Source organism: Trachurus trachurus (assembly GCF_905171665.1).
Source record: "Trachurus trachurus genome assembly, chromosome: 3".
Classification (NCBI taxonomy): Eukaryota; Metazoa; Chordata; class Actinopteri; order Carangiformes; family Carangidae; genus Trachurus; species Trachurus trachurus.
Window position 1 is genome coordinate 993,695 of NC_139893.1, and position 27,648 is coordinate 1,021,342.

At 43.2% G+C, this 27,648-nt stretch overlaps 1 protein-coding gene across 1 annotated transcript; it reads left to right on the forward strand.

Moving 5' to 3' along the window:
• On the forward strand, positions 1-26,851 carry myef2 (myelin expression factor 2). Its single transcript, XM_083997457.1, has 17 exons — positions 1-225; positions 1,753-2,006; positions 2,769-2,821; positions 4,849-4,856; positions 7,350-7,443; positions 8,340-8,531; positions 9,490-9,643; positions 10,529-10,578; positions 10,678-10,738; positions 12,558-12,692; positions 20,179-20,223; positions 20,356-20,463; positions 20,623-20,712; positions 21,783-21,827; positions 22,258-22,442; positions 23,543-23,594; positions 26,457-26,851. The coding sequence occupies exons 1-17, from the start codon at positions 68-70 to the stop codon at positions 26,618-26,620; spliced, it is 1,848 nt and encodes a 615-aa protein (XP_083853583.1). The 5' UTR covers positions 1-67; the 3' UTR covers positions 26,621-26,851.
• The last annotated feature ends 797 nt before the right edge of the window (positions 26,852-27,648 follow it).

Sequence of the window (27,648 nt, forward strand, 5' to 3'; positions counted from 1 at the left end):
AGCAGCAGCAGCAGCATCAGTGTTTCTCTCTCTGTGTGTGTGACTGTGACTGACTGAGCAACTCGACATGGCAGATGTCACCGCTCTGGACCCGGACCAGGACCAGGACCAGGACCCGGACCAGGACCCGGACCAGGACCAGGAGCCCAAACAGGACGAAACCTCCAAGTCCGTCAAGTCTGAACCGGACGAGGCCCCGGAGGAAACACCGAACGGAGTGAAAACGTGAGTGTGTGTTGATGTGTGTTTATGTGAATGTGTGTGTTAGCTCCTTTAGCTAAGATGGAGTCCTGGGATGCTATTGTTAGCATTGTTAGCTGCTGTGTAGCTAGCTAGCACACCTGTGAGCAGGTGAGGGGCCTGAACCGTTATAAAACAAGTCGACACACCTGTAAACTGGTCCTGGTCCTGATTCTGGTCCTGGTCCTGGTTCTGGTTCTGGTTCTAGTTCTGGTCCTGGTCCTGGTCCTGGTCCTGTGTGTCCTCATCAACCTGACCCAGAGCTAACTGTTAACGTTAACTGTTAAATCTGTCGTTAGTTGGTTTGTGTTTATGTGTGTGTGAGAGAGCTAATGCTAATGCTAATGCTAACACAGCTCAAGACATCCAGAACCAGAACCAGAACCGAGCCACTCACCTGGGACCAGCAGGCGACTCACCTGCAGATCTAATGACGTGTGTTAGTTAGCTGTTTTTAAGACACAAGCTAAGCTACCGTTAGCATCCCTGCTAACCCTCCTCCCCGTCCGTTCACTGCGACTGCAGATCCACCATGCTAAGTCAGCTAGCAGCTCAGCTAACGGCTGTTCGCTCTCAAAGTTACCCGAGGTTTTCTGTTTGTTTGTCTGTTAATTATAGTAATTATATGTATTTAATATAAATTCCTCTGACCACACGTGACATTATAATATTTGATAATGATAGACATTTAATCACAGATGTGTTGTGGTCTCTGCTGCTCCATATGTTTAGTTTCACTTAGAAGATGATTATTTATAGAGGGAACATGTCATTCAGAAAACCACACAGTGTGATTCACAACATGTTAAACAATACAGAGATAATAAGTCATAGAACAAACACATAAAAACAACAGTTAGAACCGATAGATGAATGTGAACATGAAAGTACAGACAGATCAGACTGTAACATGTTCAGTAGTGAAGCTGTAGATTATACAGAGAAAAAAAACTATAACAAATCTACTAGATAATGATAAAAAACTAAACAAACCAGGGCTGAACCCATTGAAAAGAGACATGAAGAGTCTGATTTTATAAGAAGTGAGTGTTTGTGACATTGAACGCAGCTTCACCTGCTACACAGGAACAAGGAGGAGGCTGAAAACCTGAGCTTTATTCATTTATTATTAGAATATTAGAAATTAAAAAAGTTCAGATACCCATATACACATACTTGCATACATGCTCAAATATTTAACAAAGACAATCACCCTGCAGCAGCATGCATTAATAAAGCAACAAGACGCTTGAACTCAGCTGCTGGTCTGACCTGTTGGAAAACAACTAATTTATTTTAACAGTTAATTAAATTACGCTCCATCTTCAGGTGTCCCAGCATTTTTTAACCACACAGATCCAGCTGTGTGTAGAAATCCAGATGTGTTTGACTGTTTTCCTCAGGATCATTATGAATAACCTTTATCGAGCTCTTACTTTCATTCTTTGTCCGTTCTGCGGCGGCCTGACGCTCTCTCTCTGACTCGCAGCTTTCTTCTCTTTCTCTTTCCAGGGACGAAGCCGCCGAAGAGACGAAGCCGCCGCCGGCGTCCAAAGAGAAGCAGGACGGCAAAGAGAAGTCGTCGTCTTCGTCGGCGTCATCGTCGTCGGCGTCGGCGAGCCGGAGGGGAAACCGCTACCACCCCTACAAAGACAAAGACAAGCACGGTGCGGAGAAGAAGGGCGCTCACAGGAACCGCGTGTTCATCAGCAACATCCCCTACGACATGAAGTGGCAGGCGATTAAAGACCTAATGCGTGAGAAAGGTAATGTTTCCACTCAGGGATGGGATGTGTCTCTCTCTGTCCAGACCTTGTGTGTTTTGTGGTCTGTTAGCAGACGGAGCGTCCTGTAGTTTTTAACACTCTCTAGTTTTTTCTCTGGGTCACGACACGACAAGACAGTAGGTTATTGGAGTTTTTATTTAATACATTATTCTTTTGGATGGACACTAGTAATTTAGTAAGTTTGGGCTGGTACTGTATGTTTGTGAGAAAAGGAAGTAGTCACATTGTGGTCAGCTCCTAACTGTAACTCCATGTAACCAGCCGTAGTAGAAAGAACTGATTGTTGAATGAGGAGAATCTCAATGAAAACACTGTAATGTTCTTTTATTTCTGAATTATTGGGGGTGTTTAGAAAAGGAAAAGGTCACAACAGGCAGGTCTTAAAGGATTTTTTACACTCTTCTCTTCTCTACTGCCATGATGAATGGAATCTGTTGTTGCTGTTGTTGCCACACTGATCATGTTGAAGTGTTTTGAATTTCCCAGGTTGTAAAGTAGCTGCTGTGTTTCTGTGGAACGGGTCTCAGTCACTGCCCAGAGAGGCTGGTGGTGTTGTCTGGTGGATGTTGGGTCTGGGCTGACTGTTGATCATTAATGGGACATCTCCATCTGTAGCGGCATTGCCAAAGGCCAACGAAAGGTGGTGGCGGCAGCGGCGGTGACTTTGAAGACTTGGTGACTTAAATCCCTTTTTGTTTTTGTTCTTTTGGTATTTTTTCCTTTTTTGTATGTCTCATGTAGTTGGTGAGGTTACATACGTGGAGCTCTTTAAGGATGCAGAAGGAAAGTCAAGGGTAAGTGACCAAGTGGCCAACTTGCTGCACGAGGTTTTAAATGCCCTCAGCAGGCTTCTCATTAACCAAGTGCTCTTTTAGGTTCTGATCCTTTGGGTCTTCTTATTATTATGTCACTGAACTGGAGTTTTATTGCACTGTAGGTTGTGTTTTAGAGCCTGATAGACGGCTAATGATTGATACTCATTTTGAAAGGGAGATGTCCTGTTGACTTTAGTAGCCTAATGAACTCATTAAGAGTACACCTTTTTGCTTTTGTTGTTGTCATTTCAATTGGTTTAAAAGTTTTGTCTGTTTGGCCATTTTCCAAAGGGAAACGTGGGTTGTGTGATTTGTCTCATTGATTGACCCTCATGTCTCCAAATCTCTCTCCTCAAAGGACCTAAACAGGCTCAGGCTTCAAACATCCTCTAGGGTTTTTTGTTTGTATTGTTTCCTTTTTTTTATTTTTTTATTAATGCATATTATTAATGTAAAGTTGAACCTCACTATTTTTTATTTAAAGGGATACGCCAATATTTTTTTTTTCGTGTCTTGCCTCACTCCCGAGTCCATGACCAGCAGATGGACACCATCGTTTTGACTGTGCGTGCAGTAACAAGGGAGATAGAGGCAGAGCTGGCGCACCGCTAATTAGCTTAGCTCAAACGCTGGAAGTGTATGGGTAGTGTTAGCCTGCCTCCACCTAAAGTCGCTAATTAGCTTAGCTCAAACACTGGAAGTGTATGGGTAGTGTTAGCCTGCCTCCACCTAAAGTCGCTAATTAGCTTAGCTCAAACGCTGGAAGTGTACTTCCAAGCTAATTAGCGACTTTAGGTGGAGGCAGGCTAACACTACCTATACACTTCCAGTGTTTGAGCTAACCTAATTAGCGACTTTAGGTAGGAGGCAGGCTAACACTACCTATACACTTCCAGTGTTTGAGCTAACCTAATTAGCGACTTTAGTTAGGAGGCAGGCTAACACTACCTATACACTTCCAGTGTTTGAGCTAAGCTAATTAGCGACTTTAAGTAGGAGGCAGGCTAACACTAACTATACACTTCCAGCGTTTGAGCTAAGCTTATTAGCGACTTTAGGTGGAGGCAGGCTAACACTACCTATACACTTTTAGCGTTTGAGCTAAGCTAATTAACGACTTTAGGTGGAGGCAGGCTAACACAACCTATACACTTTTAGCGTTTGAGCTAAGCTAATTAGCGACTTTAGGTGGGAGGCAGGCTAACACTACCTATACACTTCCAGCGTTTGAGCTAAGCTAATTAGCGACTTTAGGTGGAGGCAGGCTAACGCTACCCATACACTTCCAGCGTTTGAGCTAAGCTAATTAGCGACTTTAGGTAGGGGGCAGGCTAAAACTACCTATACACTTCCAGCGTTTGAGCTAAGCTAATTAGCGACTTTAGGTAGGAGGCAGGCTAACACTACCCATACACTTCCAGCGTTTGAGCTAAGCTTATTAGCGACTTTAGGTAGGAGGCAGGCTAACACTACCCATACACTTCCAGCGTTTGAGCTAAGGTAATTAGCGTCTTTAGGTAGGAGGCAGGCTAACAATACCTATACACTTCCAGCGTTTGAGCTAAGCTAATTACGGGCGATACGGCTCTATCTCCATGGTTACTGCACGCACAGTGGAAAGGATGGTGTCTATCTGCTGGTCATGGACTCGGGAGTGAGGCAAGACACGTAAAAAAAAAACGTTGGCGTATCACTTTAAACAATGTGCTAAAGAAATATTTAATGTTTAATGTCCTTCTTGTATTCATGTCCAGTTCAAAATCTTAATACAAAACATAGACTGTCGTTGTAAATGATATATTGTGATGATGTAACATGGTGATGGTGTTGAGTCCAGACTTAAACACACTGACTCAGGTCAGTGAAGGCAACACGCACCGTTGAACCCGTTAGACGCATGTGTTTTTTTACAGTGTTGCAGAGCTCTGTCCTGGTTTTAACAGTGTTTTGTTCCCTCCCTCCATGGACATGTGTCCCTCCTGGGCTCCTGTGACCTCTCCGCTCAGGGCTGTGGGTGAGACGCTCCTTCACTCCTTCTGCTGCCTGTTGTTAAAGGGATAGTTCAACATTTTTGGCAAATTGGCCCATTGCCATATAATCCCTATAGTTTTAGCAGTAGGTTACATTACCTTACCATTAAAGAGTTGTTTTAGAGGGAAATACAGAGACTGCTTGATGAGAAACTGTCCCTGAAGGCAACGTGCATCAGCGGTTTTGCATGAATTTCCCTCTACAACACAACGTTACCAGACAGAGTTGTTTTAATCTTATAGCGTGGTGAATGTGCAGGTCACAACTTGTCCACCAGAGCGTTGTGGAGTTGTTGGATTGTGTATTTGATGAGTTTGATGAGGGAAACCAAGAAATCCCATAATGAGCCTCCGTAGCGTAGCTCTGAGCAGCTCACGGCTCTGCTCCGCCGTTCTAAAAACAGCTTGCACCGACAATTAAAGGTAACGAACCTACTGCTATGACTATTAGGGGTGGGAGAAAAAATCGATTCACATATATATCGCAATATCTTTTTTGACGATTTTTAAATCGATTTTTTTTTTTTCAAAAATCGATTTTTTTTTATTTAAATTTTTTTTCTTTTTGAAAAAAATATATTTTTTGGGATTTTTTTTTTGTTGATTTTTTTTTAATATTGTGCAATGTGCATTTGTTAGAGTATGTTAATTTATAGGCTCCTACAGTATTTGTGTGCAGATAAATGTTAAAAATGCAGACTGAAAATCGAGAGAATCGGCAATATCGTAGAATCGCAATTTAAAATCGAATCGCCATCGAATCGGGAGAAAAGCGTATCGTCCCAGCCCTAATGACTATAGGGGTTATGGCAATGGGCCAGTTTGACAAAATGTTGAACTATCCCTTTAAATCATCTTTAAATCTTCATGGAGGCTCTGACTTCATCAGTCGCTGCGTTTACATGCAGTGTTTTCCTCGACCTTATTAATCGGATTAAATTAATCTTATTCGATATGTATACATGAACGCTAAATAAAGCGATCCACATTCAGTCCGTGTATACGTACATGGACCAGCTGAAGCCGATTACATTGCTGTGATACGTGCTTTCATGTTGGAGTCTCCAAACCAGAAACATCTTTAACAACACCGGGAAAAGTCGTTAGATTGTCGCTAGCCGCTTTTGACAAAAAAAAAAAAGTCGCCAGATTTAGCGAGAAAGTCGGCAAGTTGGCAACACTGCTTTGACTTTCCTATTTCCTGTTTCCTATTCCCCACGAATGTCAACGCGTAACTCCTACGTACTAGAGCGTGCATGCACAGAATGAATAATCCACTCTATTCAGCCGTTTCTATGCAGCATCAAGCTGTAGACTAGGGATGTCACGATTACTTGTTTTCACAATTAATCGTGGTATTAAACGCCACAATTAATTAATCGTAAAGATTCCCTAAATACTGTCACTTTCCAAAAAAGATGATGTCGGAACCATATCAGCAGATGTGCACAAAATAAAGGTAAATGCTCAGATACTGGTCTATTGAACTAACATAACATTGAATTGGTAGGAATTTAAATGTTAGCCTGTCATTTCTATTAAAAAAACAAACAAAAAAAAAAACGATTAAAATAAACGTAAACATTTGGTATAGGTGACAATTTATTTCAAACACTTCCCCTGGGGGATAAATAATTGGTCATATATTAATAGATATATTAAATATTTTGTGTAAGTTTAATAAGTAAGTAAGTTAGATTACATTACAATACAAACCATGTACAAAGCAAAAAATAAACTTCTTCCTCCAGATATCCAGAATCTGTTTAAAATGAAGGATTCCAGTTATAACCTGAAAAGACCACTATTATTTGAGAAACCAAAGACTCAAACTACTGTAAAAAATCCCTGTCTTTCTGTTAGAGGGGTTAAAACATCTGGAATAATTGTCCTGAAAATATTAAATTATGCTGTACTCTAGTCAGCTTTAAAAAACTTTATAAGAACAACATAATTACTCGTTACAGAATGGAAAATTAAGTTAAATGATTTTGTACTATTGGGTTATGCGCTGTGTACAATTCTTTATTTTCTTGTGATCAGAAATTTAAGTGTACTGATTAATTTCAAATGTCTGTGATCTGATCCTTTTGTATTAATGCGTATATATATATATTTTTATTTTATTTTATTTAAATTTTTTAAGATAAAAGGGGTAGGGGTATATAAGCTTTGGCTTCAACCTACACCCTTTCGGTTATATAAGCTTGATATATACCGAAATAAATTCATTCATTCATTCATAATAATCGTAACACCGTGATTATTTATCTGACAATAATCGCACCAAGAAAATGTATAAACGTGACATCCCTACTGTAGACGACCTCTTTCAATCCCATTGGAAATGTAATCCGCTCCGTTAAAGTGTTAACATGAGACATTTTGATTCTGATTGAGCCATTAATCTGATTGTAAACAGGGTTTCTTGACCCTTGTGAACGCAGCTTCTGACTCTGACTCCTCTGGTTTCACAGTGTGGTGGAGTTCAAAGACGAGGAGTTTGTGAAGAAGGCCATACTGACCATGAATAAACACGACCTGATTGGACGACCACTCAACATCAAGGAGGTGGGAGCAGATCGCCGTAACGCCACAGGAAGCTGCTGTCATTTATCTTCTTAACACATGTAGTTCTGATGTTGAGGCGACGTGCAACAGTGTTGGTCGTTGTGCAGTCGTTGTGCAGTTTTGTTTTGAGGCTTTCTAATAATACTGAGTTTTAAAAATGTCGTTTCAATCGCCTTGGTTGTCTGCCCGCTTAGAATACATCTTTTACTACGACTACCATCACACGTCTTTTACTGACTTATTCTCTCTTTTTGGCCTGGTAGACACACTAACACCGGGTTTTAAAAATGCAGCTTATTTCAGGGTTTTGTCTCGGCGTCACATCCCTTTTTGACTATGACCAATCAGCACATAGTAAACCTCAAGCCCCACTCGGGAGCAGATCTGAGTCTCTACCTCGAGACAAGGACTCATCTGGCCGCTGTTAAAGGTGTACAGAAATGGCCGTTTGTCCTGTTTGTCGCGCCGAGTTGTCACGAGCTGCAACACGAGTTTACCCGAGTGAGGAAAACGAATTTGATTGGTCGTTATCGAGCGGGCGGGATATTCAAAGCTTGGGGCGAGACCGAGCTCCGTGTGTGTGTGTGTGTGTGTGTCTCAGATGTTTGATTGACGGATGATATCAGTGGCTGATGAATCGTGACCAATGTGACGTATACTCCGTGCGCCTGCATTATCCAGTGGGGAAAAAAAAAATACCCCACTTTCATCCAGGATTTACTCAAAAATAGAATTTAGCACAAAGTTTGGCCTACAACGTCTGATAGATGAGTTATTACACTAATTTTATGACCCAGAGTGAAATCAAATTCAATTTTCTTTTCTGTACACCTTTAAAGTTCCTTCATGTTGCTGCCGTGGAAACGCTCCTCACCATGTGTATTTTCTCTCCTCAGGACCCGGATGGGGAACACGCTCGCCGTGTGCTGCAGCGTATGGGCGGGGCTCAGCAGGGCGGCCGGGGGCAGGACATGGGGCCTGGAGGCATGAACATCCCCCCCTCCATCGCCAACAACCCCAACATCCCACCGGACGTCATGCACGCCCTGCAGGCCGGTCGCCTCGGCAACACCGTGTTCGTGGCCAACGTGAGTGGACGACCTGCAGATAAATATATATGTACCGTAAATTCCGGACTATTGAGCGCACCTGAATATAAGCCACAGGTTTTTCGTGTTGTAACATGAGATATTTCCACAGAAAGACAGTACACGGAAGATGTGTGGAACTATGCTAGTCCGCTCGCTTTTCCACTGTTCTGCACGCTCCTCTCCTCCATGTGCATTTGTTGACAATGAAGCCGGTGAAACATCAATAAATGGAGCGGTGGATAACGCTACATAACATATAGGCTACGACGTTATGGCGTGTGTGTTTGTGTCGTCTTAACCGTCATGAACAAAAGATTATGGAGCGCGTTTGTGTCGCGGTGCAGAGACGAGAGCTGGGACACCGGGGCGGCGACCGAGTAACTACACTGATGTTGCCAGGTTGGTTTTCAGCCGTGAGACGCGAAAGCAGAGAGCCTCCGTTCTCACTCGTAACAAGTCACAAGTCATGTAGTTAACCATCACAATCTACTCCGGAGCTTTTTAATGAAGGTAAAAATGTAGCAGAGCCACAGGGAAATCCTGCTTAGTTCCTGACATGCTTTTTTTTTCTAACTGTGCCTGAAAACCGGCAGTACGGCATCAACACAGCACCAACACGACAGTAACATGCCTGGTTAGAAAATGAAACACTGCACCAAAACTCAAAACTAGTGTCTTCTTCGGCGCATAATCTTTAACCACATGTCTGTCTCACTAGTGCTTCCTGCTAGAGCGCCCCCCGGAGGCGTTAGCCAGTAAAAATCTATAAATTAGCCGCATTGCTGTATAGGCCGCAGGGTTCAAAGCGTGGGGAAAAAGTAGCGGCTTATAGTCCGGAAATTATGGTGTGTATATATATACAAGATGACTCAGGTTGATTAAAGTTGATTACGTGTGTGTGTGTGTGTGTGTGTGTGTGTGTGTGTGTGTGTGTGTGTGTGTGTGTGGTCTCCAGCTGGACTTCAAGGTGGGCTGGAAGAAGCTGAAGGAGGTGTTCAGCATGGCGGGCGTGGTGAAGCGAGCCGACGTGAAGGAGGACAAGGACGGGAAGAGTCGCGGGATGGGAACGGTGACGTTTGAGCAGTCGCTGGAGGCCGTGCAGGCCATCTGTATCCTTCAGTCTAACACCTCATATGATATCATATACAGTATAGGGTTGTGCTCAAAGGTTTACATGCCCTGGAAAACATGAGTGATTCAAATTAAACTGTGAGACATCCAGAATAACACAATCATTTAAAAAAAAAAAAGAAAAGAAAGATCATCAGAGAGTCTGACCAACAGATGTTTGATGGTACCAGTCAGACCGTGGCTTGGTATCAACAGAACTCCTCAATTTCCACTTTTATGAGGCTTGAAATCTGCTGATCGGCTTCCTCAAGTCTCTGGATATCTTTTTATCTTCTTTTTTATGTTTTATAAAGTTGAACAACCTCCTCCTTCAGGACTTTAGACAGTTCTGTTGCAGAATCCAGCAATGGATGAAATGTGCAGCTGTTTGTCTCATTGACTCTTTAAACACAGACACTAATTACAAGCATCAAGTTACAGGTGTGGACAGTTACCATAGTAACCATTTAAACTAGTCATCTGTCAATCTGTGTGTGTTTTATCAGGGTAAAACTTTGAGGGGATGTAAACTGTTGATCAGGACCATTTTGGTGTTTGCACTTCTCATTAGGATTCAAAAAGATCAAACACAATTGTGTGATAATAAATGGCTTCACCCAGCCACTAACTCTGAATAAATAAAGTTTTGTTGCATTATCAGTTATATTTTCTGAAATACTGGCTACACAAAAACACAAAAAGGCGACATCTTTCCACATACGGGCTTCTTTCAGCTTTCAGACGGGGCAGAGCTCAGTGAGAAACATGTGGCCTGGGTGTAAAACACACATTTTTATCCTTTTAGAGTTTAAAATGTCAAATGTAATGTAACGTAAATGTCATATAGAAACAACTGTGATCTTCTCCTTGACTCTGGACTTCAGCCATGTTCAATGGACAGATGCTTTTTGACAGACAGATGCACGTTAAAATGGTGAGTTAATACTCATAGCACACACACACACACACACACACACACACACACACACTGTGGTGAAGATGAGTGTTTATTTGTGTTTGTGTGTTTCTACAGGATGAGAAATCTCTGCCCCTGGAAGATTTCCGTCAGGTGGAGAAAACACCTCAGTTACCAAGTGAGTGCTGTTATTGTTACAGTAAATAACCCATAATGCATTTCTCTCCATAGAAACAGGCTCAGTTGTTTGACTACAACAATAACAAGAGTCATTGAAAGAGGGCTAGGTAATAATGAAATCAAACGTTTCCTTCTACACTTTAACACTACATCTAAAAACTTCATTAGAATAAAACAGTGGTTTATTTAACTGTATAAAACTGTGTTTCAGTTTTCAGTTTAGTTTTTTTTTATTTAACCAGGTAAAAAGACCCGTTGAGATTGAGATCTCATTTTCTAGCAGCAGCACACGTCGTCAACAAACATCCATAAGATAGAAATACATTACAATAAATAGGGCCACAATACAATAGAGGTTAAAACAAAGTGCAAGGAGCAACGGGGGTCGTGGTGGCAAATATGGTCAAAAGCAGAGGCACCGTTCAATTGATTTTTGTTGTCGGAGATTTATAGAAGATGGAGATGTATAGAAGTTTATTTGAAAAGGGACAATGCACATTAATAAACATTTGTAAAAAAACAAAACAAAAAAAAAACACATGTAAATGTGAATGGGAATTTGAATTGGATGTGCTCCTCAATGAAGTTGAGTCACGAAAACGTGTTCTTTTTTCTTTTTGTTCTTTTTATTTTTGCTGTCCTCCAGCACCGACACAAAGGGGGGTGGGAGAATGTGGTCAGATAAAAAGGTGGACGTGAAGCGGAGGACCGCTGTCGTCTCAAAAGCAGACAATTTCACTCCATAAAATTATGTGAAATGGATTTACACTTTACATTTGCTGATTGTTACACAACTGACTCACACATTTTACAAATTTTAAATGAATGCAGAGGTGCGCCGTGCCGGGGAGGCTGATGAAGACACATTTCCGATTTTACGCACGTGTTTATTGACAGCCTGTGTAGTTTAACCAGCAAAAACAAAACAAAGTCACTGCCAGTATGATACGTATCTGGGGGGGGGGGGGGGGGGGGGGACATGCTCAATGTCCAACGGAGGGTTACAGTCACCCCCAAACAAATTCATTACTCACCACAAAGCCACCCATTGCGCACTGTGCCAGCTTGTAGCCGGCCGCATCTCTACACACACAGTTCCAAGAGGATGTGCTCGGAACCAAGTGTCATCATGTGCGCAAAAACAAAAAACAAAAAAAATCCTCCGACACAATTAATTATTAATGTACACTGTGCACTGCAGCATTTGCAATATCCTCCAATAAAGGCATTTTCAGCGCCACTTTGCGCATGGTTTTATATCCACTCATCTAATTCCCACGTGTGGATGTGTTAATTGTGCATCAGTGTGTCTCTGATGTGCACATCAAGCTGAGGACTAATTGTTTTCACATTAACAGTTTCCCAGTATCACCTCTAAGTGTCGCCAGAGGAACAACAGCTGTAGAAACGTGCGTACGCCAGCTATGGAGTTGGCGTGGGCCACCGCACTTTTCCACGGTCATTTCACTTTTGATACATCTGAAACATCTGTGGAAAATGACGTACGCCACTTTTTTGTGCGTACGCGACATTGACACATGAGGCCCAGAACTTTCTTGTTATTTTGACCAGTTGCCATTTTCTGCAAATAAATAAATGCTCTAAATGACAATATTTTTATTTCCAATTTGGGAGAAATGTTGTCAGTAAGTTATAGAATGAAACAAAAGTGTTCATTTTACTCAAACACATAGCTATGAATAATAGTAAAACCAGAGGAACTGATCATTTTGAAGTGGTCTCTTCATTTTTTCCAGAGCTGTAAATATACATGAATGTGGTCTTGCATGTCGGTGACACTGTGTGTGTGCGTGCAGGAGGACTGGGTGGCATCGGGCTGGGCCTGGGCCCGGGTGGACAGCCCATCAACGCCAACCGGCTGAGTGGTGGTGGTGGAGGAGGAGGAGGAGGAGGAGGAGGGGGAGGGGGGATGGGCTCCATGGGACCTGGAGGTGAGATGTTACTTAACCCTAAATCCTTCTTTACTTCACTGCTGAACTGACTCGTCTTCTACCAGAGAGTAAACTCCTCTCCACTGGTTCTGTTGTTCCTGAACAGAGTCGATCCAGAGCAGCTTCATCTACTAGTTTAATCAGCTCCATTCAGCTTCTAATCAATAAATACAATAAGTAAAGGTTGAAAACATTTAATAACTCGGGTCGGGTCAGACTGCGTTCAGGCCGAGAGTTTTAACCCTCGAGAGTCCGGCTGCATCAGGTCTGAGCTTCAACACCTGCAGGTCGGACTGGGTCGGGTCTGAAAGAGGAACTAAGCAGGATTTCTCCCGTGGCTAAGCTAGTTTAGTTTGGTTTAGTTTATTAGTTTAATAAGGGACACTGTGCAATTTCATTAATCATTTGCAGGAAAAAATGAAAAGATGGTTGCACCAGATTTAGCTCCCAGCTAATGTCCATCTGTGGTCCCCACACATAACATAAAAATGTTAAAATACACAGAATTACACAGACCACAAGCTACTGTAACGCTGCCTTGTTAGCGTCACCTCGATCTGAGAGATCCGTGGGTCGTAGATGAGAAACAGCACGGGAGCTCCGGAGTAGTTTAAGGACGATGGTTTATTTACACAACCAGACCAAAACGACAACTGCCAGTCACTCGTCTCCTCTACTCCTCAACTGACATAAACACCCCAACATTCTATCTTAGGCCAACCAGATCATTCCGCCCTATAACATTCTAACATAACAGTTTTAATTACACAACATAAAATAGTCCCTTATAACAAAATAAAATTCATCTTACATTCTTCCCCCTCTTCAAATGAAATGTCCTCATTTCAAAAATAAAATTCATCTTTAAAGTATAAGCATATATGTACATCACATAAACTTATGTATCACATCAACTTTTTTTTTTTTTCATAAATACTAAACACTTGAAAATTGACAGCTTTAACAGTTTTTTTTTTTTTTTTTTTTTTAAACACAAATCACAATAGTATTCCCACCAATGTATGTACCAGTCCACACTAAACAGTCCATGTTAATCATGTAAGTGGGAAGGAACATGTTATAACCCCAACCGTTGAGGCCTGTGAACAACCCGTCCTGCACGAGTAGTGTATGTGTCATTTGTCCCGACAGGCACTGTATGAGCAGTATCCTGTGTTAGGTTGTCTTGAGATGGGACTTGAGAGACCCGACCTGATGGTCTCCGTAGCAGGGGAACTGAGGGGCAGGCAGGAACAGAAGCCTGTCCAGTGTCAAGTTGTCTCGGATGTAAGGGGAGAGAACCAGATAGTGCTGTGTATGTGGGGAGAGAGTCCTGCTGCCAAGCCAGAGGTTGGTTCACTTGTGCTGTGGATGTGTCCCAGGTGGATCTATATGGTTTTAAACGATCATAGTGAACTACTTTTTGTCCAGCTTGGGGATGTCTCAAATCTGACAGCTTATATAAAAGTTCCTGATCATTTGATGAGATCACTTCATAGGGGCCAGTCCAGTTAGGATCAAGTTTCTTTCTCTGTGTAGTTGGATCATCCAGCCACACAAGATCTCCAGATTGATATGGTTTGAATCTCACATGCTGGTTGTAGTAGTGCTCACGCTTTAGTCTCTGTTCTTCACGGTGGGAGTGAACAGCTTGGAAGACTGTGTCAAGCCGTTTCACCAGTTCTGTGCCATAATTCTGTGGCGTCACTGACACAACTGGCGTGGACAGAGTCACAGTAGCAGGCAGACGAGGCTCTCTGCCATGTGCAAGAAAGTAAGGTGAGTACCCAGTGCTGGAATGTGGCATGGAGTTAAATGAGAGGACCACTGCTGGAAGATACTGATCCCATTCACCACCATTTTGATGAATGAGTTTAGCCAACTGTTCTTTTAAAGTTCTGTTGAATCTTTCAACCATCCCATTACCACGGGGATGGTATGGTGATGTTCGTTTCTTTTTGATGTTCAGTCTTTGGCATATTGTCTTGATGATTTCGGATTCATACTGTCTACCCTGATCTGAGAACAGTTCCTCTGGAATGCCGAATTCAGGTATGTAACGTTCACAGAGTAGTTGTGCTACAGTTGTTGCTTTCTGATCTGACATAGGAAATGCACTGACATACTTAGTGAAATGATCTTGGATTACAAGTACATACCTATGTCCCTGTGAAGTTACAGGCAGCTCAGTAATATCAGTACATACAAACTGAAATGGTCTATCTGTCTGTATAGATTGTAAAGGAGCTCTCAGTTGTGGAACAGGCTTTCTATAGGCTTCACATGTGTAACACATCTCACAAAAAGTCTCAATATCAGACCGCATGCTAGGCCAGTAGCACATGGTTAGAGCCTTCTTGAATGTGCGATCAGCACTATAATGACCAGAGCAGGGATTACCATGTAAAATGTTCATGGTCTCTGTGATGAGTGTTTTGGGTATCACTACTTGAAATACAACAGGTTTGCCAGGTGCTGTGTGAGCTTTTCGACAGAGTAAATCATTACACAGTACAAGTTTTGAAAACTGCCACCACAATTTTCTTTGCAGCTTCCCTTTAACCTGTCTGAGATAAGGCCTATTGTTTTGTTCTACCCAGGTATATACTTCTGAGAGAATGGGATCAGAAAGTTGTTCAGCTACAATGTCATTTCCCTGACTTGACAATGTATGCATCAACAAGTCCACACCTGTGTTGTGTTGTATTTGTACAGTAGAATCATCTCTATCTGACACACAAACTTGAGCTGTTGTACTGACCACAGAGGCAAACTGTTCTGGCTTATTCTGCAACACTGGGAGTGGAGAAGGAATTTCCATTTTAGCTGGAAGACTGTGATCCTGCTGTGGACAAGCTGCAGGTGAGCATTCTGTGGCCGCTGGATGTGAGGCGGGGATCCGTGACATAGCGTCTGCATTTGTATGTTTCTTTCCATCCTTATGTGTGATTGTCCACTGATATGGATCCAACTCCAAAGCCCAGCGACCTCGTCGTCCTGTGGGGTCATGTGTCATATCCAGTTTTCTTAGGCTGAGGAGAGGGCGATGGTCAGTGATGATGGTGAATGGATTACAACTCAAATAGTGTCTGAAGTGTCTGACTGACCAAACAATGGCCCACAGTTCTTTGTCATATGTAGACCATCTCCTCTCTGTTTGAGTCAAAACATGACTGGCATATGCAATCACCCGCTCTTTACCATTTTGAACTTGAGCAAGCACTGCTCCAACTGCACAGTTTGATGCGTCTGTACTCAGAATAAATGGCTGATGAAAGTTGGGAAAAGCCATAATAGGAGGAGAGGTGAGTGCATCCTTTAATGTTTGAAATGCAGTTGAGCACTCCTCTGTCCATTCAAATGACACATGTTTCTGTGTGAGTCTATGCAAAGGATGAGCGATGAATGCATACTTGTGCACAAAACGTCTGTAGTAAGAACACAAACCCAAAAATGCTCTTACTTCAGTGGGTGACTTTGGGACAGGCCATTCCCATATGCGCTGACTGTTTACTGGGTCTAGTGCCAGTCCATCACGTGAAACAATGTGTCCCATATATTTTACTGCCGGCTTGCAAAAATCACATTTCTTTGGGTTTAACTTGAGCCCAGCCTGTCTGAAACGTGTGAGAATGTCTGTCAGGTTTTTAAGGTGATCATCAAAGTTCTGTCCCATGCAAATAATATCATCAAGATAAATGACACATGTGGTCCAGTGGAGACCTCTTAGAACTAGCTCCATAAGTCTCTGGAAAGTTGGTGGTGAGTTTTTCAGACCCATGGGCATCACTTTGAACTGATACAGACCATCACCAGTGGTAAAAGCTGTTTTGGGTCTGTCTGCTGGATCCAGTTCAACTTGCCAGTACCCACTTGACATGTCCATGGTGGAAAAAAACTGAGAACCAGAGAGCGCATCCAAGCTGTCATCAACTCTTGGGAGAGGATGTGCATCAGTGATGGTAACTGCATTTAGCTTTCTGAAATCAACACAGAATCTGTACATACCGTCCTTCTTTTTCACCATGACAACTGGGCTGGCCCAGGGGCTAACACTGTCCTCAATCAGATCATGGGCTTTGAGGTCTTCCACCTGACGGTGGATTTCTGTTTTTATGGAAGGAGAGGTACGATAGGCTCTCTGTGAGAACACAGACTCTTCCATCACAGTATATTCATCTGTCGTACTACCAGAGGTGGCATGAAAAGTTCCTATTTGTGTGCCACAATGCAACATGACATTCTCACTTAAAGGATTAGCTATTTTCACATAGATGGAACCCTGTTTAACTTTTGCCACTGTTCTTGCAAAACTAGTAGATGATTGGTTAGTGTAATGTGGCTCAAACACGCCTGTATAACCATTAGGTACTAGTCCCTTAAGTGGTGCATCCAGTTTAGCAGGAATAACCATCTCTGACATAGCAGGAACTTCAACTGTAGATAATACTGTAACCTCAGTTAATTTGGGGACATACTGACATGGGCTGACTAATGGGACAAATTTGTCGTCCACTAAAAGTGACATGTTTCTTGTGTTTACAATGACACCATTAGCAACCAGAAAATCCCAACCCAAAATCAGAGGTTTTGTACAGTTTCTGACAACTTGAAGAGTATGTGTCATAGATTTATGGGCCATACTTAAATTGACTGTGACTGAACCAACAGCATCAAGAGGATGACCTGTGACACCAGTGAGAGGAATAACCTGCTTAACTATTGGCTTCTTCTGAAGTGCAGGTGTGGACATCCTAAACTCTTCACTGATAATTGAGACATCAGCCCCAGTGTCAACAAAAGCATGGACAACAGTGTTCTCGATTACGACTGACACATATCGACTTGACATATTAACCAAAGATATATTGTCTCTGGCGAAATCAGGTGTGTTACAATTGTCATTATGGGCCTGGCTGAGATCAGTAGCTGGCAATTGACCCTCATTGTCAACTACTGGTAGTTTACCTTCTCTGATCTGGTGTGTGAAGGAGAATGGAACCGTACATGGCGAGGACTTGGAGAGCGTTGAGATTGTTGTCTCTCCTCTCTGTGGTCAGGTGAGCGACCATGCCGTGTGAAGTCTCTCGGTGATGGGCTATAACCGCGTGTATAGCGCTCAGGTGATCCAGGATGAGTGTAGGTGTCCCGTCTGCTGTACCGGTCCCTGTCGTGTCTTGATGGTCTGTATGAATCCTCACGCGGTGAATATCTGTCATACGAAGAGTCGCCGTGAGATCGCCTGTCTGCAGGATGATAATGGCTGCGTCCTCGCTCCCTGTCTGGGGTGAAGCTCCGCTGACGAGGTCTGTAGTCCGATGAACCACGGTGTGGGGATCTCTGTTGCCGTTGCACCTCCAGCTGCAATTTCTCCACCTTGTCAGACAGCGTCTCCAGCATAGACTGCATTCGTCGAAGATCATCCGAGGTGGCAGAGTGAACTCCGGGCGATGCAGGCAGTTGAGTGGTTGTCACAGGTGAGACAGCAGGTAAAACCTGTGTCTGTGAAAAACTTGGATGCAGATTGTTTGGGGTTGAAAACAACCTGCTGGCATGGTGAGCATTTTCAATCTGTGTAGCAAACTGAAGAGCAGAATCCAGTGTGTTCAAGCCTTGTTCATGACAGCGCACCTGAAGATAGGGTTCAATGCCAGCAATGAAGCGCCTGAACTTTTCACCGTCCTTCGCATTTTGTCCATACGTGGGGAAAGCTTCCTCCACCAGTCGGCTAATTTCAGCTGCAAACACTGGAAGGGCTTCACCAGGCAGACGTGGGCGTGCATTTATGTAGCTTTGGAATGTGGACAGATAAGCAGTTTGTCCAAAAACTGTCTTCAGTTTGTCTTTTACAGCTGAGTAGTCATCTTTTGTCTTGTCAGGCAGGCTGTCCCAGTAAGAAAAAACAGCGCCACCAAGACGTGTGGGCAGCAGCTTGGCCAAACTGTCCTCATCATAGTCTGGAGCAGCCTCTACAGCTACTTCAAAACGTCTGCACCATACAGCAAAGTCTTCCTTTCCATCTCCCATGAAGACGTGGGGGAAATCGCCTTTACAATGTTGCAACATAGTAGCGAGTTGAAGTAGAGCGAACAGGCAGTCCGTTCCGTTACTAAGTAACCGTTGCTACGTGTCGCTTTTTCCTCTCTCTCTTTTCTCTCTCGCTGTTGCGGTCACATCAAACAGAAATATTACGCTCTCACCGGATCTTGGAGCAGGAGCAACACCACAGAGTAATCCACAGAAAGCAGAGAAGTTGATGTCCAATGTTAATCAGTACACCGATCTCTGTCACTGCTGAACGATGTCCGTCGTTGTTGCTGTGGCAGTTGAAAAAGTCCGCTAGCTTCCGTCGTCCGTTAGCTTCTAACTCCGTGAAGTCCCCGGCAAACTTTACAGTCCACAAACCCGCTGCCACCAGTGTAACGCTGCCTTGTTAGCGTCACCTCGATCTGAGAGATCCGTGGGTCGTAGATGAGAAACAGCACGGGAGCTCCGGAGTAGTTTAAGGACGATGGTTTATTTACACAACCAGACCAAAACGACAACTGCCAGTCACTCGTCTCCTCTACTCCTCAACTGACATAAACACCCCAACATTCTATCTTAGGCCAACCAGATCATTCCGCCCTATAACATTCTAACATAACAGTTTTAATTACACAACATAAAATAGTCCCTTATAACAAAATAAAATTCATCTTACACTACTATACGAAGGTGAGGCATAAAAAGACACAATTAGACAATAAACAACACTTACAGAACCATGTATGAGGTAGGCAAAGTGCGAAGTGCTCATAGCAGCAAGATGTTGATTGTTATAAGCTACATTTTTACCTTACCGTAATTAAAAAGCTCCGGACTAATTGTGATAGTTAACTACATGACTTGTGACTTGTTACAAGTGAGAACGGAGGCTCTTTGTCTCCACCTGGCGTCTCATGGTGGAAAACCAACCTTGCAACATCAGTGTAGTTACTCGGTCGCCGCCTCTGCAGCACCGTGACACAAACGCGCTCCGTAACCCGTAATCTCTTGTATATGACGGTTAAGACTACACAAATACACACGTCGTAACATCATATATGTTATGTAACGTTTTCCACCGCTCCATGTGTTGAATTTTCGCCGGCTTCGTTGTAAACAAATGCACATGGAGGAGAGGAGCGTAACCAGAACAGAGGAAAAGCGAGTGGAATTGCACAGTTCCCCTTTAATGTTCAGAACTGAAGCAGGAATGAAGCAGCAACTTAGAAAGGGCTCAAACAGGCGATCGTGGGCTTTGAGAGGTTTTGTTCATTCACAAGAACTTGAACAGAAAATAGAAACAGACCCAACTTCTAATCGAGACTTGATTTATTTAAAGTTTAAAATGTATTTATTTACGACCTGTGTGTGAAGGCTGATGAGTGGATGAGGCTCAGAGAGAAGAGGAACTTTGTTCACTGGTGATGATGTAAACCTTAACGTTGCCTCCTCTCCACAGGGATGGAGGCGGCCGGCTACGGAGGCATGAACAGACTGGGAGGAGGTAACGCTGCACTGTGTGTGTGTGTGTGTGGGGGGGGGGGGGTTCTGACACCTGGTTCTGGTTCTGACCCTGACCCCTGGTTCTGACCGTGTGTGTGTGTGTGTGTGTGTGTGTGTGTGTTGCTGGTCACAGGGATGAGTGGAGGAGGAGGAGGAGGAGGAGGAGGAGGCTTCATGGACAACATGGGAAACATGGGAGGATTTGGAGGAAGAGACATGGCTCCAGTCGGCAGGATGGGAGGTGAGTGGACCGGACCGGACTGACTGGACTGGACTGGACTAGACCAGATTGGACCAGACCGGACTGGACTGGACTAGACCAGACCGGTCTGTCCTCTCTGTGTTGCTCCTCTGTTCCTCCTGTGTGACGTCTCCTCTCGTCTCTTCTCTCCGGGTGCAGACATGTACCGGACCGGAATGGGGGGAATGGACCGGGACTTCGGCCACAGTGACATGAGCCGAGGGTTCGGAGACTCGTTTGGAGGAATGGGTGAGTGACAGGAGGGGGGGGGCGGAGCTCTGATCCATAGGGCTGAGACGCTTCTGTGCCGATAGACCAGAGCGGCATTTTTATGCAAATGAGAATGACTGATGCATCCTGGGTAATTTAGGGGCAGCACCCGGCATTTTTACTAAATTGCACTCAGTGGCTTTTTGTGTTTTGATGGAGCGTAGACTAACTAACAATCATTTTGAATGTTTTATTTTGTGTTTCTTTTGTAGCACTATGTCTCATAATTATTTTGACACCCTCTTTGAAACCCACCGTTCACGCTATCTTGAAAAACTACAATGAATGAATCTACGGTATGCTCCTTTAGCCTCCCACAGTGATCAATGACTCCACACAGTGGCCAGAAATGTCTGACCCAGACATCTACACGTATGTGGTGGAATCACCGGGAGGTTTTGGCTCAGTGTTGTCTGTAAACAGCCTGTTAATAGACAACTTAGTTAGTTAGTTTGTCAAGCCAGTTAGGCTGAACTTTTCAATGGAGGGATGAATTACCCAGGATGCATCAGTCATTCTCATTTGCATAAAAATGCCGCTCTGGTCTATTCGATTCTCTAACGAGTTTTGGATCCCGATTCGATTTAAATTGCGATTCTGATTAAACAAGTATTGCGATTCAATTTTGACCAAGTATTGCGATTTTATATTTCAATTATTGTGATTTTCTTTCCTTAAACAAGAGCAGGTTGAACCAAACACTTGACAATACATCATAAGTCATATTTACAGAAAACAATACACACATCACATCAGTTTGTCTGTTGTGTTGGTTTGTTCACATAGATGTCTGAACAAACCAACACAACAGGCCGGTTTGACTTTGTTGAGTGTAATGGCACAGAAAGAATACATGATCGTACAATAAAGATTGGTCGTCCCAAAAAATAAATAAATAAATAATCAATTCTCATATGAGAATGGATTTTTAAAAATTGCCAGAAAAGAATCGTGATGATTTTTTGGCCCAGCCCTACTGATCAATCAGCTGATTGATCCTGTGATTGGTGGTTGAGCTGCTCTCTGATCTCTGCTCCTCTGTCCTGCAGGTGGAGGCTACGGAGGAGGAATGGGCCACATGGGGGCCGGACTAGGTACAGACCTGGTTTATATCACTTCTATCTATACGTCTATAGACTGAATCTCCTTGTTGTTTACATTCTACTTCCTGGTAGAAAACCAGCTGTAATTTGAATGAGATCAATAGTAAGGAACGAGAGTTTAGCTGTATATCATATGTTTCACGCCCTATCACCGTTTAGACAAATCTGAAATGATTGAAGAAACATTACTATTTCTGTGTGTGTGTTTTGTGTTATGTTTTTATATTTTTTACTGTTAATCAAATCCCTCATGAAAGTTAGGAGACTTAACTTTAATCTGTCTTCAACCAGAAGCCATGATAAATTCCAATGCATTTTTAAGATATTTGCATGCAGTGAACAACTGAGAGCAACTCTAGCTGCTTTGTTCTGTGCAATTTGAAGTTTTCTAATATCTTTGGTGTGTGTGTGTGTGTTTCAGGTGGAGGGGGGATGGGCAACATGTCCATGGAGCGTCTCCATGGCGCCGGCTTTGACCGCATGGGGATGTCGGGGATGGACATGAGCCGAGGCTTCGGAGGCTACGGAGGAGGAGGAGGAGGAGGAGGAGGAGGAGGAGGAGGAGACCGAGGCTCCAAAGCAGGATGTCAGATCTTCGTCAGGAATGTGAGTTGTTGTTGTTGATTCTCTCCTTGTGTAACCATAGTAACCAGTGTAAATAGTGGGGCAGATAAGCTCAAATATGGAGGAAGGTTTTGTGCATTTTATGACTAAAGCATGAAACTTTCAGCATTTCATCTCCAGACCCCAAGGTTTCATTTCATAAGCTTTATTTAAACTTGGAGATATATTGAGGAGCAACCTCCTTTACAATCTAGCCGAGATGAAACACAGAACATATGAAGACAGAAGACAAAACAATTGAGACATACATAAATATTCAGACATAACAAACACACATAAGCATAACTTGAATACATAAGTGTAGTTAAAAGCAGGACCAGTTAGAGGTAAAATATTATGTAATTATGGATTTAAATTGCCCCTATTGGTAAAAGTGAGGTGAGTTTCAGATGATTTTGCATAGAGTTTTGATTTCAGATGTGGAACCACTTTGGTGGTTGACCTTTAGTGACCTTTAGGGCTCTTTGCATTTTTCCACATTATTCTCCTTTGGAAACATAATGAAAATCTGGGAAGTAAATCATTACCAAGACATTTCTTCACCATTGTGTTTAGGAAGGTGTGGAATATCATGTAATAAAATGTTGAAATTCAACTCTGCTACGGAAACCCTAAAAAACTCCTCAGAAAACCCCTAGTTTGACCCCTCACAAGATATAATACTTTAGGCCAAATTTAACATTTCTGAATTTTCAAAAAATCTGGTTACGGGTACCCCAACTTGAATTTCACCATTTTATTACATGATATTCCACACCTTCCTAAACACAATGGTGAAGAAATGTCTTGGTAATGATTTACTTCCCAGATTTTCATTATGTTTCCAAAGGAGAATAATGTGGAAAAATGCAAAGACCCCTAAAGGTCACTAAAGGTCAGCCACCAAAGTGGTTCCACGTCTGAAATCAAACCTTGGGGTCTGGAGATGAAATGCTGAAAGTTTCATTCACGCTTTAGTCATAAAATGCACAATTAGTTTGCTTATCTGTGCCACTAAAACAGTGTAACCATAGTAACCATAGTAACCATAGTAACCAGTGAGGAGGTTGATGCAGTAAGATGTGTGTGTGTGTGTGTTGCAGCTCTCTTACGATCTGACCTGGCAGAAGCTGAAGGAGAAGTTCAGTCACTGTGGTACGTTGTCTCCTCTTCATCGTGTTTCCTCCTCTTCATCATGGTGGAGTAGTGTTGTTGTAGTGTCGTAGTCCTCAGACCTGGTCCTGAGTCCTGAGTCCTGAGTCCACATCCTCAAGGTCTCGGTCTGGGTCCAGCTGGACTCTGAATGTTTCCTCCAGACCACAGCTGCAGTCACATCTCTTATTTTATTTTTATTGCATGTGGTTCAGGTTTTGCCCAGAATCATCGTTTAAAGTAGGGTTTCTCAACGGGGGCGGTACCGCCCCCCAGGGGGCGTTCTGAACTTTGTGGGGGGCGCTGGGAGCGTGAGGGCTGAGAGGGGGGCGCTCAGGCAAAAATGGGGGGCGCCACAACTTGGCTCCTACAAAGTTCATTTGAGCTCTACTTTTTCAACTTTAATGGTTTCCCAACCTTTTAAGTGCAAATAACCGACATAAATAATCTACTTTTCAACTGATTTGACACGCAAATATAACACTCATAATGCGGGAAATTCACGCACACGTTTCAAACCAATCATAGTGCGCACTACAGGAGCGCTGCGTCAGACGGTCTGATTTAAATGACACACACACACGTCTTTGTATAGTTTACCCATACTGAATGAAGTTAGATGGATTTTTTATACCAAGTACAGGCTACATTAGTGTAGGCTACAGGCTGAAGAAAGAGGAGCAGCTGACTGCTCGTCCCTGCGAGGAGCAGGTGACCGGAGCCGTCTTTTTTTTTTTTTTTTTGCTGCGCCGTCTTTATAGGTGAAGCACACGCACATGTCCGGCCGACTTTACCCGACAGGGTTTTCCTGCCGATCTAAGGTGATTTTTGGCCGCCACCTTAATAGTTACAGGGTGCATGTTGGGTCTTTATAGCGTCTTGCACAAACACCCCGTTTGAAGAGGGAAGCCCGTAAATTACCAGTGGCGTCATGTCAATAGAAACCGAGGGGGCAGGTGCCCCCTCAGATTTGAGGGATGATTTTTTTTTTTTTTTTTTTTACTTACTTTACCTTACTTATTATTTTACCATCTAGCTATGATCAGTGGTCATATTGAGTGAAATGTATTACAAATAATGTCATAGTCCATCTCAAAAATACATCATTGCCTTTTTCCAAAAATTACAACCCCCCTCCTTTCTGATGGATGTGGTCTCTTCCGCCCTGACGTGCACACACGCGCACCTTGCCTGCATCAGTCCGTACTTGGGGTAAAAAAAAAAAAAAAAAAGTCTGTGCTATGGGAGGGGAGCTACCTTCAATGGAAATGTGAGAGCAGTGTTTAATCAAAGAGGAACTATGGAAGTCCGCTGCTTTTCCGCTGTTTTGCTATAGCAGTCCCTGGCCATGTGCATTTGTTTACAATGAAGCCACGAAAAATCAATATATGGAAGTGAAATAAGTTTTTTATACATCCACCTTATTGTTCCACATTGTTAGCCAAGATAATGTTTCTGAAATTCAGTTTACCAACTTTTTGGCCCCCAGTTAGTGCCCAAAATAAGTGATTTGAGGGGATCCTCAAAAAAAAATTGCGCGCACAATTGGACATTCTAGCACCAAATCAACAATCTTTTTTTTATTTTATTTTTTTTAACCGCAACATAGGGTTCACGTCATGATATTGTTTGTATTTTGAGCATTAAAACTTCCATAGTCCATAGTTTTCTTTGTTTGATATGTCAAGAGACTTTTGGTTAAGTAACCATGGAGAGCTCCTTCATCATTACCATCATTATGGGCCGTTTTTGTTCTGGAGACCTGTAAAAAGTAAATAATTTAGGTCAAATGCTGGAAATTTGAAGTCCGCTTTTTGAAAATGTTCAAATCCCTTGTGAAAACACACCTTCGTCATGAGGACAAACTGTTTTGGTGCTTGAAATATGTTTACCAGAGTCTTAGCTTCATGAAAGCAGTGAAATATGAATAAAGTAACAGATAAGTGTAGAAAACAAGTTTAAAGCGAAATTTTGTAATTAGTAATTTTTTTTACAAAAAAATTACTAAAAGGGGGCGGTCAGAGGATCATGGTATGGTCAGGGGGGCGTTGGTACAAAAAAGGTTGAGAACCACTGGTTTAAAGCCACACACATACAGATAATCGGGCTGATTTTGCCCCGATTTTCCCCCTTCCGACCACGGACAGACATCGCCCGATTATCTAAAGCTCTTAAGATTATCTTATGAGATTCTCTTGTAGTGTGTGGTGTGTTAAGAGTCAAAATTCCCCCGACAATTGGCTCGGAAAACGTTCAGCGCCGATAATCGTAAGTATTAAACATGTTCAATATTTACGATTGTCGGCCCCGGTTTTAATCAAAAGTCATCTTGTGTGTGGGAAGCCGGTGTTGTGTTATTAGAGGCTGCATTGCGCTGCCCCGTGCTCTCGCATTATACGATATACGCTCCGCTCCACTGGGGCTAATTTCATCAAAACGACTCCAAATGACACCAAAGTTATCTGGGGGAGGAAATTATCGTATTTTATGCTAGAAATAAGGTCCAGATTGTAAAAAACGGAAATTATCCTTTAATAAAGTATCTTCAACTTTAACTTTAACTTAACTTGTTGTTCCTCCTCCTCCTCCTCCTCCTCCTCTCCTCCTCCTCCTCCTCCTCCTCCTCTCCTCCTCCTCCTCCTCCTCCTCCTCCTCCTCCTCCTCCTCCTCCTCCTCCTCCTCCTCCTCCTCCTCCTCTCCTCTCCTCCTCCTCCTCCTCTTCCTCTTCTTCCTCCTCCTCCTCCTCCTCCTCCTCCTCCTCCTCCTCCTCCTCCTCCTCCTCCTCTCCTCCTGTCCTCCTCTCCTCCTCCTCCTCCTCCTCCTCCTCCTCCTCCTCCTCCTCCTCCTCCTCCTCCTCCTCTTCAGGTCAGGTGATGTTTGCGGAGATCAAGATGGAGAGCGGGAAGTCGAAGGGCTGTGGGACGGTGCGCTTCGACTCGGCCGACAGCGCGGAGAAAGCCTGCAGGATGATGAACGGCACCAAGATCAACGGCCGCGAGGTCGACGTCCGCATCGACCGCAACGCCTAGCGACGCCTAGCGACGCCTAGCGACGCCTAGCGACCGTGTCTAATAACAACACTCTTCACATTCAGACAACCACCATGTTTTGTTTTGTTTTAAAAACACAATGACTTCATTCATATCTTCTCTTCTCTTCTCTTCTCTTCTCTTCTCTTCTCTTCTCTTCTCTTCTCTTCTCTTCTCTTCTCTTCTCTTCTCTTCTCCTCTCTTCTCTTCTCTTCTCTTCTCATGTGTCCACCGCTCCGTTCCAGAAGGTTTTTGTTAATAAATAAATACTTCATAGCTCTTTTATCTTTGTTTTGTAAAACCTTTTTAATTTGTCAGCCAGTTTATTGGAACAAATAAACTTTTTAATTTTTAACTCGTCTGGTTGTGAATGTTTCCTCAGAGCACAGTCACACTGACACAGCTGCTGCTGCTCAGTGCTGCCGCCCGGTGGAGAAGACGCTTCATTACAGTTTAATAACCACTGGTTAACCCTCCTGTCGTCCTTCTGGGTCAGAGAAGGAAGGACCAAGGGAAGGAAAGAAGGACAAAGGGATAGATGGGAGGAAAGACAGATAGAGTGAGGGAACAGATTGAGTCAAAAAAGAAGGAAGAAGTAAGGACGAAGGGAAGGAAGGAAGGGAGGCAAAAAGGATTGTGGAAGAAGGAAGGGAAAAGGGAAGGAAATAAAGATGGAGGGGAGAGAACAGATTTGTTCAAGGAAGGAAGAAGAGGGAAGGAAGGAAAAAGGAAGAAAAGAAAAATGCAGGGAGGGAACAGATCAGGTCAAAAGAGGAAGGAAGAAGAAGTAAGGACGAAGGGGAGAAAGGAACGATGGAGGAAGGGAACAGATTAGGTCAAATTGACAATCTGTTCCCTCCCTCCATCTATCTTTCCTTCCCTTTTCTCTTCCTTCTTACCTCCCATCTTTCCCTTTGTCCTCCCTTCCTTCCTTCCCTTCGTCCTTTCTTCTTCCTTCTTTTTTGACCCAATCTGTTCCCTCCCTCCATCTATCTTTCCTTCCTTGCTTCCATCTTTCCCTTTGTCCT